Source organism: Oncorhynchus masou, chromosome 15, assembly GCF_036934945.1.
Source record: "Oncorhynchus masou masou isolate Uvic2021 chromosome 15, UVic_Omas_1.1, whole genome shotgun sequence".
NCBI lineage: Eukaryota > Metazoa > Chordata > Actinopteri > Salmoniformes > Salmonidae > Oncorhynchus > Oncorhynchus masou.
In genome coordinates, this window is record NC_088226.1 from 17,542,052 (window position 1) to 17,554,309 (window position 12,258).

General features: G+C 40.4%; 1 protein-coding gene across 2 annotated transcripts; it reads right to left on the minus strand.

Annotated features, from left to right (window-relative positions):
• Window positions 1-158: 158 nt before the first annotated feature.
• On the minus strand, window positions 159-8,017 carry LOC135555796 (keratin, type I cytoskeletal 50 kDa-like). Of its 2 annotated transcripts, XR_010457899.1 has the most exons (8): window positions 7,510-8,017; window positions 6,508-6,590; window positions 6,198-6,354; window positions 5,906-6,067; window positions 5,667-5,792; window positions 5,357-5,577; window positions 5,036-5,256; window positions 159-232 (listed from the first exon to the last, which is right to left on the minus strand). XR_010457899.1 is itself a non-coding variant. In XM_064988531.1 (7 exons), the coding sequence occupies exons 1-7, from the start codon at window positions 7,945-7,947 to the stop codon at window positions 5,124-5,126; spliced, it is 1,320 nt and encodes a 439-aa protein (XP_064844603.1). In that variant the 5' UTR covers window positions 7,948-8,017; the 3' UTR covers window positions 5,024-5,123. The 2 variants fall into 2 exon arrangements, 1 of the variants encoding a protein (XP_064844603.1); XM_064988531.1 differs by lacking the exon at window positions 159-232 and having other exon boundaries at window positions 5,024-5,256.
• Window positions 8,018-12,258: the final 4,241 nt, after the last annotated feature.

The window sequence follows — 12,258 nt, forward strand, 5'->3', positions numbered from 1 at the left end:
TAATGAAAACAAATCAAATTAACAGGCTCACTAATCAGGTATGGGCAGGGAGGAGAGCCAACACAAAATCTGTGGAATCTAAATTCTAACCTGTTTCATGATAAAATCATGACTTTCTTAGGATTTGCATCTTTGGCCAAACAGGTACTATTGTTTGGTGCAGGTAGTAGGCTACTTATCTTAAGGGCTTGGGGGGGATGTCCTGTGTCTGGGTGAGTCTGGACATCTTTTTCTTGATAGACAGGTTAAGTGACAATGTGAGTTGAGACCAGTCCACCTTTTGTGCCCTTCAGTGCCTCCAATGTCCCCCAAAGGTCAATTCACAATAATCCTCCAGCTCTGTGCAATACTCCCTTAAGTGATGTAGATCATTTTTGTAAGAAATATTGATGTTACTGAACATTGTTCAAGCCAAAATCAGAAAGAAGAATGAAGCTTGAATGTGTTCATAAAACACTATGATTAATGTCTTCTGCTTATTTAACAGACATTCCAGTGCACATCATTGATCAAATATTTTTAAATTGACGGTGCAGCACTTAATCCAAATTATAAAAAATTATATTGTGGACATTTTCTTTGATAAAAGTAACACATAAGTCGTACTTTGAGGTATACTGTCAACTAACAGTCAACACACACAGGATTCTAAATTAACATTTTTCATTAATGTTTGCTTACTACTGGTAAAGTTGGCAGTTTGTTAGCTAGCTTTCTAGCTAATGATATAACATGATGACAACAAGGTTATTTACAAGTAGTTAGCGGACCGCAAGTAGTTTCAGAACAACTGTGACATGATTTATATACTGGATGTAAAATGCAGTCCGGCCAATCCACGACAGAAAGAAAAAAACATTGTGTCGGTAATACAGTCATAAAGTTTTAACGGTATGGGCTAGAAACAATACGTATTCTTTAAGTAATGGTACAATGGTGGTCACGAATATATCATCAGTGTTTTGTCTTTGGCACTCAGAGGCTACCGTACAGAGAAGCATAATCATTAATCAATCTGCCATCTAGGACTTCTATACCAGGCGATGTCAGAGGAAGGCCCAAAAAATTGCCAAAGACTCCAGCCACCCTAGTCACAGACTGTTCTCTCTGCTACCGCACTGCTCCGTTACCGGAGCGCCAAGTCTAGGTCCAAAAGGCTTCTTAACAGCTTCTAGCCCCAAGACATAAGACTCCTGAACAGCTAATCAAATGGATACCCAGTCTATTTGCATTGTCCCCTCCCCCACCCCCCATTTTACGCTGCTACTCTCTGTTTATTACCCATAAATAGTCAGCATTCCTCCACCTAAATGTAAATATTACCTCAATTACCTCGACTAACCGGTGCCCCCCCACACATTGACTCGGTACCGGTACCCCCTGTATATAGTCTCGCTACTGTTATTTTATTGTTGCTCCTTAATTATTTGTTATTTTTCACATTTAGATTTTTTTTAATTAAAAAAAAACTTTTCTTTATTCATTTTTGACTTCAGTTTATTTTAGGAAATACTTTCTTAAAACCTTATCTTCTTAAAACTGCATTGTTGATTAAGGGCATCTAAGTAAGCATTTCAGTGTAAGGTCTACACCTATTGTATTTGGCGCATGTGACAAATAACATTTTATTTGATTACAAAAATAATTACCTGGGCTAGAGCACTAGTGCTCCCAAATTAAAATTCCAGATTGCATAACAAAATATTGTATTTAGGAGCATATGCGACCAAAATGGTCATAATTTAGAGCCCTGAATACACACCATGCATACTTTACATATATACAGACAGTTCTAGTCAAAAGTTTGGACACCTACTCATTCAAGGGGTTTTCTTTGTTTTTACTATTTTCTACATTGTAGAATAATAGTGAAGACATTAAAACTATGAAAAAACACATGGAATCATGTAGTAACCAAAAAATATTTTATATTGGAGATTCTTCAAAGTAGTTTCTTCAAGTGCTGTCGCAAAAACCATGAAGTGCTATGATGAAACTGGCTCTCATGAGGACTGCCACAGGACAGGAAGACCCAGAGTTACCTCTGCTGCAGAAGATAAGTTCATTAGTTTTACCAGCCTTAGAAATAGTCAATTAACTGCACCTCAGATTGCAGCCCAAATAAATGTTTCACAGAGTTCAAGTAACAGATGCATCTCATCATCAACCTTTCAGAGGACACTACGTGAATCAGGCCTTCATGGTCGATTTGCTGCAAAGAAACCACTACCAAAGGACACCAATAATAAGAAGAGACTTGCTTGGTCCATGAAATATGAGCAATGGATATTAGACTGTTAGAAATCTGTCCTTGGTCTGATGAGTCCAAATTTGAGATTTTTGGTTCCAACCGTCGTGTCTTTGTGAGACGCAGAGTAGGTGAATGGATGATCTCCGCATGTGTGGTTCCCACCATGAAGCATGGAGGAGGAGGTGTGGGGTGCTTTCCTGGTGACACTGTCAGTGATTTATTTACAATTCAAGGCACGCTTAACCAGCATGGCTACCACAGCATTCTGCAGCGATATGCCATTCCATCTGGTTTGCGCTTAGTGGGACAATCATTTGCTTTTCAACAGGACAATGACCCAAAACACACCACTCGGCTGTGTAAGGGCTATTTGACCCAGAAGTAGAGTGATGGATTGTTGCATCAGTTGACCTGCCCCCCCCCCAAAATAAAAAAAATTGCCCAACCTCAACTCAATTGAGATGGTTTGGGAAGAGTTGGACCACAGACTGAAGGAAAAGCAGCCAACAAGTGCTCAGCATATGTGGGAACTCCTTCAAGACTGTTGGAAAAGCATTCCAGGAAGCATTCTCATGAAGCTGGTTGAGAGAATGCCAAGAGTTATCAAGGCAAAGGGTGGCTACTTTGATGAATCTAACATATGGTATACATTTTGATAATTTTAACCCTTTTTTGTTTACTACACGATTCCATATATGATTTTTCATAGTTTTGAACTTGTCAGTAGTATTCTGCAATGTAGAAAAACCCTTGAATGCGTAGGTGTGTCCAAACTTTGGACTGGTTCTGTAAGAACAGACTGTACGTATTTGCACTCTGTTGCACTTGTTTTACCAGTCTCAACATATCACCCTAGGCCTAATGTATATATCAAGATATTCAATCAATGATATTTACAGTGGTGGAAAAAGTACCCAATCGTCATACTTGAGTAAAATTAAAGATACCTTAATAGAAAATGGGTCATCCAGTAAAATACTACTTGAATAAAAGTGTAAAAGTATTTGGTTTAAAATATACTTAAGTATCAAAAGTAAATTTAATTGCAAAAATATACTTAAGTATCAAAAGTAAAAGTATAAATCATTTCAAATTCCTTATGTTAAGAGAACCAGATGGCACGATTTTCCTGTTGTGTTTTACAGATAGCCAGAGGCACATCATTTACAAACAAACCATTTGTGTTTAGTGAGTCAGCCAAATTAGAGGCAGTAGGGATGACCAGAGATGTTCTATTGATAAGTGTGTGAATTGGGCAATTTTCCTGTCCTGCTAAGTACTTTTGAGTGTCAGGGAAATATATGGAGTAAAAAGTACATTATTTTCTTCAGGAATGTGGTAGAGTAAAAGTCAAAGTTGATAGAAATATAAGTTGTAAAGTGAAGTACCGGTACCTCAAAAAACTACTTAAGTGGTAATTCAAAGTATTTTTACTTAAGTATTTTTACACAACTGGATATTTACCAAATAACATGTTCACGAAAGCCTGAAAATTCAAGAATGTACTAGAGAAACTGGACTATCAATTTAGAATGTTCTTGACCAGTCCACTGTAACACTCTCCAGATTATATTTGCTGTCAGTTGACTGTTACACCTCCAAACAATCAAGAATTTATTTTGGACATTGTAACGGGAAAGGTTTATATTTATTAAAGTCCCTATGCTAGTTTTATGAGTATTTTAATGTGGTAATTTCAGTGCTGTTTTTGCTGACAGAAAATGTATCCCATCATTGAAAAGAGATTTCACAGAAATGAATTTATTGGTTTATGGCATAATTCACAAATATTTTAATTCATATATATAATTATAACTTTTGTTGGACCTGCTTGTTTGTCAAATAAAGCAAAATGTGTAATTGTGAACTGAACTATTGATTAAAAAAAATAAATGTTTTAAATTCCAAATCGGTTGTCTGCAGCATGCAGTACAGGAACTCTGTGGCATGTGCCAACCTCACTTACAGGACCATACAGATTTTCTGACTAAACTGAAGACTTACTTGTGACCTTACTTATTCTGGGTGCTTGGCAGCTGAGATTGCATTAAAGGCCCAATGCAGCCGTTTTTATATCACTATCAAATAATTTCTGGTTAACAATTAAGTACCTCACTGTGATTGTTTTCAATTAAAATTGTCCAAAAGAAACAAACATTTTGCTAGACTGTCTGGGAGTGGTCTGACTGGGTAGGGGAAGACTGAAAACTAAATGTTATTGGCAGAGAGATTTGGAACTCTCTTTCTTATTAATCTAATGACTAATTATTAGTGATGTCACCACTAAAACAGACTGACATTTCAGGCGGTCTTTTCAAACAGCTCTTACACTAAAAGGCCATTATAATCATTGTCACAATTTTACAGTATTATTCCAAACCCGTAGTGTGGAAATATATATAAAACACTGGAACATCACATTTTGACTGCAATGGGCCTTTAATAACAGTAAATGATCCAAATTTACCAAGGGCAAGAAATGTGGTGTTTGTGACATTTTAGAATTGGTATTGACCATCTAGATGGCAACCACAGCTGTCAAAATTGTCACTACTTTATTTATTTTACTAGGCGAGTCAGTTAAGAACAAATTCTTATTTTCAATGACAGCCTAGGAACAGTGGGTTAACTGCCTGTTCAGGGGCAGAATGACAGATCTGTACCTTGTCAGCTCGGGGATTTGAACTTTCAACCTTTTGGTTACTAGTCCAACGCTCTAACCACTAGCCTACCCTGCCTACCCTAAATAACAAAGCGCAAGAGACAAAAATGTAGTTTCATCACCTCGGATCACTTTTATTTCTTAATCGCTCTGAGCAAGGATGACAGCAGGCATCAGGGGGTTTGTGGTCTATTCTGTGTGGCTCCCAATTCAAAATTTATCCTCATCCACAATCTCTTGCACAGCGTCTGAGTTGGTGCTGACCACCTCGCCTTCAACAATCTCCTGCACATAGGTTACCACCTTCTGCAAAAAGGTATTAGTGGTGGTGACGGTTGAGGGACTGTGGAGGCAGAGACAATATCGTTAGAAAGGCCTACCTTGGCTCAATTATTTTTGGACCATTGTTTTTTTTAACGATTTATGTAAAGATCCAGGCTCACCTGGAAAACTCTCCTTCCAGCAGTCTCCTGTACTCAGCGATCTCCATTTCCAATCTGGTCTTGATGTCTAGTAGCATTCTGTACTGTTGGCCCTGGCGGTCCAGGTCAGCACGAAGATGACCAAGCTGGTCCTCCAGGCTGGTCACCTGCCTCTGATAGCCAGCTAGCATATTGGCATAGCGGCTCTGTGTTTCAGCCTGGGTGCCTTCCAGAGATGCTTTCTGACAGGAATAAGTAAGTAAGAAAGAGATAGAGACAGACAGACAGACAGACAGACAGACAGACAGACAGACTTTTTGGTTTATCTCACCATGCTGAGTTGGGATTGGAGTTCGATTTCTAGACTTTGCAGTGTGCGCTTAACTTCAGTGATTTCAGATCTGGATGATTGGAGGGTCTCTGTGCTGACTGCCACGACATTGTTGATTTCTTCTGACTGTGAATGAAAGACAGCATACCGTAGGGGGTCATTACTGATTACATTCACTGAAGACTATAACTGGAAAACATAAACATGCTATTGGCCAAAAAGGAAGGATGCAGTATAACCTTGGCATTGAACCAGCCCTCCAGATCTTTACAGTTCTTGTTAGCGACGGCCTCGTAGTGGTCGCGGATTTCAGCCATGACTTTGGTGAGATCTTCCTGTGGTGCAGCGTCCACCTCCACGTTGACCTGGCCGCTCATTTGATTATGCATGGCCAAGAGGTCCTGGGAACAAAGCATTAACATATATCTGGTCAGTATTCAATCCTGTGCGTCATCATCACATAGTAGCCTAATGTTGATTCATAGCAACGTTCATCCCATAGCCTCTGCTTGAAGTCTTTGTCAAACCCACCTCCTCGTGGTTCATCTTGAGGTGGGTCAACTCCTCTCTAAGCCCCTCAATCTGCATCTCCAGGTCAGATCTGGCCAAGGTCAGCTCGTCCAGCACCCTCCTCAGCCCACTGATGTCGGCCTCCACAGCCTGCCTCATAGCCAGCTCATTCTCATACCTTTGTAACATTAATGCATCATCAACAAGGTTCTTAGTTCTAACTTTTTATGTTTGTCTAAATTAGTGATTGATTTCAACATTATTGTATAATACATTTTGAGAATAATCGACCTCGGCACAACATGAAAGTTATTATTATTCTCAGACTCACTTTGCTTGAAAGTCATCTGTGGCCAGCTTAGCGTTGTCAATGGCCAGGTAGATTCCTCCATTCAAACGAGTGGCATCAACGATCTGAAAGAGGGCACAGAGGTATGCCTCTGATTTTATGGGTGGATTACTGAGATCAGATTTCACATAGACATTTTTCTGTGGACCAGAAGCATTGTTTGGCTGGGTGTAGTGGTGTGTATCCAACGTTAAGAGAACAGAGCTCTGTAAATACACCACAGTGAAAGCTTCACAATGGAATAGAAGACAGCGGAGGGCAAAATGGCGATTCCAAATAGCTGCAATCATCTGATGGAAAGTTGATCACTGTAGGTCAAAAAATAGGAAAAATCTATTGTGAATGAGGCATTTCTATGTAGGCTTTGTGGTTGCACTTGACAAAAATATATCTGCTTACATGCAACTGATAATGACAAAATACATTATTTGCCTTTTTTTAAGCATGTTAGCAAAACTAGCTATAATGCACATACTGACAGCTGAACTAAACTATGAAAATCTAGCGTACATTTATTCTTCAGGTAAATATTGAGGTCTCCCTTTCTAAATACACCCTCATCCTTAGTGAAAATGTCTTGCCTCTGCGGAGCTCTGTTTGGGTGTGGCTCGAGACACAAGACAAAAAAAACTCCTTACGGGAAACTTTGTCTGGAATATCTTTCAGCTGTTGCAGCTCATATTTACAGACATTGGGCGTTAATTGGGACAATCTGAGCAACTGCCCATTCCTAAAAAACATTGACTGCACCCCTCCACAACAACACCCTTAAAAATAAATAAACCATTATGTTGCCAACAGAATTTTATTTTTTAGTTTGTCATTGAAAAAACCCAGTGTGCATTTGCTTTAAACGGACCTCTCATTTTCATATGGACTTTACACTAATCTGTCTTCCTATGTACAATGTTACTTCTTTGCTATGTACTACTTTCTGCCAGATGTTAATTTTATAGTATCTAAGCCTGGAATTGGTGGCCTTACCCTGTCTTGGAGTTCATGGATGGTAACCTTGAAGGCAGTCCAGTCATGAAATTCTGTCTTGGTCCTGGCCTCCAGGAACATGCAGATCTTATGCTCCAGATCAGCGTTGGCCTTCTCCAGGGAGCGGACCTTGTCCAGGTAGGAGGACAGGCGGTCGTTCAGGTTCTGCATGGTGGCCTTCTTGTTCTCGTTCACATCGACAGAGTCAGACACGTTGAAGCCACCAGCCCCACCACCCATGCCAAAACCACCACCAGCAGAGTAAGTGTTAGAGGCATTGGAGATGCGCACCCCGGAGCCACCTGCATCCCTGTACACGCTGCCGGCCCCTATGGTGCTGATCTGTCCACCTCCCATGCTACCACCGGAATTGCGAAGATAGCCCATTCTCATGGATCCACCAGAGGCCACAAAGCTACGGTTTGAGAAGGAGGTCATGGTGATTGAGGCTGCTGTCGTACTGCTCTGGCTGGAGGGGAATGAGTGCAGAGCGGTTGGACACGGCTCCTTTTATGCCAGACAATGAGGGAGGGAGAGGGGGGTTTGAGGTTTATACACAGGTGAATGTGTGGAAAATTCCATCCATATAGCACAAGACCGGTAACTCAGAGAAAAAAAGAAGAAACGTGTCAATAAAGCAGGTAGGTAGGGGCATAGAGATAGTAGTATACCCTAGTCTGGGTAGCAGTCTTTTTAACTAACATTCCAATCCTTGCTACTCCTGTCATTTGCGATGTAATTATTTTATTTCCCAAATACATTTTTGGCACAACCAAAATTCTAGCTAGTGCAGACTGAGGTACCCTGCAGCAGCTCTGTACAATGTCCTATTCTGTGACAGAGCACTAGTAACAGCAATCCCCAAATCACTGCTGTTTATTTTGTTTATTTTTATTTGTACATTGGCTATTGTTGGGTACTAAGTGTACTGTCTCAAACGTACAGATATTATTTTCAAGGAGACCACCATGGTCCATTGCAGTTTCCCCATTGGTAAAAGTAATGCAGAGCATTGCTGAACAACAACCACTGAACATTGTGAACCGTAAAACACTGGTTGTGTGTCCTGCTGCTTTGTCTTGAAAAATCTTTCCTCAAGCGAGGTGTTTGACACCTGATCCAACTGTGCATAGGGTTTGTCCTTGTTGAGGGAACATGAGCCTTGGCTTTTACTATTTGTCCATACACTGCACCTACAGTTTCAGAAGAATCAAGCATTAGGCCACACTTTTAAGTTGCTATTTCCTTCAAGACTTAACTGATTATTCTGATTATAACCTACACTACTGTTCAAAAGTTTGGGGTCACTTAGAATTGTCCTTGTTTTTGAAAGAAAATATATTTATTTCTCCACTAAAATGACATAAATCAGAAATACAGTGTAGACATTGTTAATGTTGTAAATGACTATTGTAGCTGGAAATGGCTGATTGTCATAAGTCGAGGTGATGCTGGTAAGGCGAAGTCAGGCGCAGGACACAGAGATGAGTAATAACTGTAACTTTACTCAAAAAGAATATTCCATGAAGGAGACAAAATAATCCAGTTCACAAAATGAGACAACTTGACAATAACAAACACGCACAAAATCAAGGGGGAAACCAGAGGGTTAAATAGTGAATAATAATTATGGAATGGAAACCAGGTGTGTACAATGAAGACAAAACAAATGGAAAATTAAACGTGGATCAGTGGCGACTAGAAAACCGGTGACGTCGACCGACGAACGCCGCCCGAACAAGGAGAGGGACCAACTTCGGCGGAAGTCGTGACACTGATTTTTAATGGAATATCTACATAGGTGTACAGAGGCCTGGCCTTCTAGTTAGAGTTGCAAAGAAAAAGCCATATCTCAGACTGGCCAATAAAAATAAAAGATTAAGATGGGCAATAGGACACAGACACTGGACAGAGGAACTCCGCCTAGAAGGCCAGCAGCCCAGAGTCGCCTCTTCACTGTTGACGTTGAGACTGGTGTTTTGCGGGTACTATTTAATGAAGCTGCCAGTTGAGGACTTGTGAGATGTCTGTTTCTCAAACTAGACTCTCTAAGGTACTTGTCCTCTTGCTCAGTTGTGCACCGGGGCCTCCCACTCCTTTTCCTATTCTGGTTAGTACCAGTTTGCGCTGTTCTGTGAAGGGAGTAGTATACAGCGTTGTACGAGATCTTCAGTTTCTTGGCAATTTCTCGCATGGAATAGCCTTCATTTCTCAGAACAAGAATAGACTGACGAATTTCAGACGAGGGTTATTTGTTTCTGGCCAACTACTTTAAAGAAGGTCAGTCTTATTGCTTCTTTAATCAGAACCAATTTTCAGCTGTGCTAACATAATTTTAAAAGGGTTTTCTAATGATCAATTAGCCTTTTATAATGATAAACTTGGATTAGCTAACATAACATGCCATTGGAACACAGGAGTGATGGTTGCTGACAATGGGCCTCTGTACGCCGATTTATTCCATTAAAAATTAGCCGTTTCCAACTGCAATAGTCCTTTACAACATTAACAATGTCGACACTGTATTTCTGATCAATTTGATGTTATTTATTGACAGACTCAACAGCCTTGGTTTTTCAAATGATTACCTCGTCTGGTTCACCAAATACTTCTCTGATAGAGTTCAATGTGTCAAATCGGAGGGCCTGTTGTCCGGACCTCTGGCAGTCTCTATACGGGTGCCACAGGGTTCAATTCTCGGTCTGACTCTCTTCTCTGTATACATCAATGATGTCGCTCTAGCTGCTGGTGATTCTCTGATCCACCTCTACACAGACGACACCATTCTGTATACTTCTGGCCCTTCTTTGGACACTGTGGTAACTAACCTCCAGACGAGATTTAATACCATACAACTCTCCTTCCGTAGCCTCCAACTGCTCTTAAATGCAAGTAAAACTAAATGCATGCTCTTCAACCGATCACTGCCCGCACCAGCGAGCGTGCTTGATGGCTGGCCCTCGTTTCTCACTCGTTGTCAAACCCACTGGCTCCAGGTCATCTACAAGTCTCTGCTAGGTAAAGCCCTGCCTTATCTCAGCTCACTGTTCATCATAGCAACACCCACTCATAGCAGCGCTCCAGCAGGTATATGTCACTGGTCACCCCCAATGCCAATTCCTCCTTTGGCCACCTTTCCTTCCAGTCCTCTGCTGCCAATGACTGGAATGAACTGCAAAAATCACTGAAGCTGGAGACTCATATCTCCCTCACTAGCTTTAAGCACCAGCTGTCAGAGCAGCTCACAGATCACTGCACCTGTACATAGCCCATCTGTAAACAGCCCGTCCAACTACCTCATCCCCATACAGTATTTATTTATTTATCTTGCTCCTTTGCACCACAGTATCTCGACTTGCACATTCATCTTCTGCACATCTACCATTCCAGTGTTTAATTGCTATTTTGTAATTTATTCGGAAATGTCTAAGCGACCCCAAACTTTTGAACCATAGTGTACATTTTACAGCCCGACAACAATGTTGGCTTTGGTTAGTCCAGAAGTCAATTGTTGCAGATAGTGGATTTTGTCAGTTGTTGCAGAGAGTGGATTTTGGTGATTGTTGCAGATAGCGAATCTTGTCGATTGTTGCAGATAGTAGATTTCCACACTTGTTTTTCAGACTGTTGATTCGTAAATCAAGTTAGCCACTGACATGGGTCAGTGTCTCTTATAGTTCTCAGTAATAGTCTCTTTTGTATTGTGTTTGTTTTTCCATGAGAGATATTGTTGTACAAGTTACAGTTTGTGCTTTGTTTTGTCACTAGGGTAAGCTTCATTCATTTGGTTTGTCACTAGGGTAAGCTTCATTCGTTTGTTTTGTCTGACTGCCAAGGGATTCCCAGATCACTGGGTTGGCTGAAGTTCCAACACACTGTTTGTGGTATTAATTGTTTAATCCAACTGTGAAAGAGAAAATATGATAACTGGTGATCTTATATCAGTAATTGACACTTGTTGTTGAATGCACACACCATTAAATGGCCAACTGGGTTAAATGGACAAAGGTCATCTTCAATAAGACTGCAATTAGACTTACCAACTGATTACTATGTTTACATTAAATGTTTGACTTTCAATTGGCCAGATATAATCCGTTTATTTAGTGTCCTATGGCTTTATAGTATGTCAACAAAAGGTTAATTATGGAGTAAGCAGACATATTACATTGTTAACTGCAGTGTAGACATCATTATTGTACATTTATGGGGTGAGGCCTTTTATAGGGTACAAAGGGCTTTAATAGCCTATGATAAGGGCTTAGCTTATAATAAATATATTGTGCGTGCAATTAAAGGTACAGATAGCGAGATGATGTTGCAACAAACAGCACCGTAGATAATGAGATGAGCGTGATGCAATACTTTGCTCTTACACAGTCACACAGAGTATCTGTGCATGTCCACGGGTGAACTTCACGCTGCTACAAAGTGGTAGCTGCGGGACCAAAACAGCTGAGAAGTTTAGCCTTGCGCTTCAACACTCTTAGTTGTTGCGGACGTTGACCCACTATGTATTTACTTTGTACATGCAACATCCTCTTGCTGAGTTTCCCATATTTGGTCAAACATTTGTCAAGTTTATGTTATTTTGCAAGGGAAAGAGTGTATTTTTTCCATACAGCCTAATTAACTGTCAGTGTTAAACATGACATCAAAAGGAAAGGCTACCAGAGTTAGATTAACAGGTAATGCTCAGGAAATGTGTATTGAGTTGATGTGAAGTAGAAAATGCCAAGACACGAAAAG

Bases quoted from the DNA above. Each gene is read 5' to 3' on its own strand.
- LOC135555796 (XM_064988531.1), bottom strand. From the start codon at position 7,947: ATGACCTCCTTCTCAAACCGTAGCTTTGTGGCCTCTGGTGGATCCATG. The intron at 6,355-6,507 runs GTGAGTCTGAGA...AATGTTACAAAG, and splicing joins ACAGATGACTTTCAAGCAAA to GTATGAGAATGAGCTGGCTA. The intron at 5,793-5,905 runs GTTATACTGCAT...TTTCATTCACAG, and splicing joins AGGGCTGGTTCAATGCCAAG to TCAGAAGAAATCAACAATGT.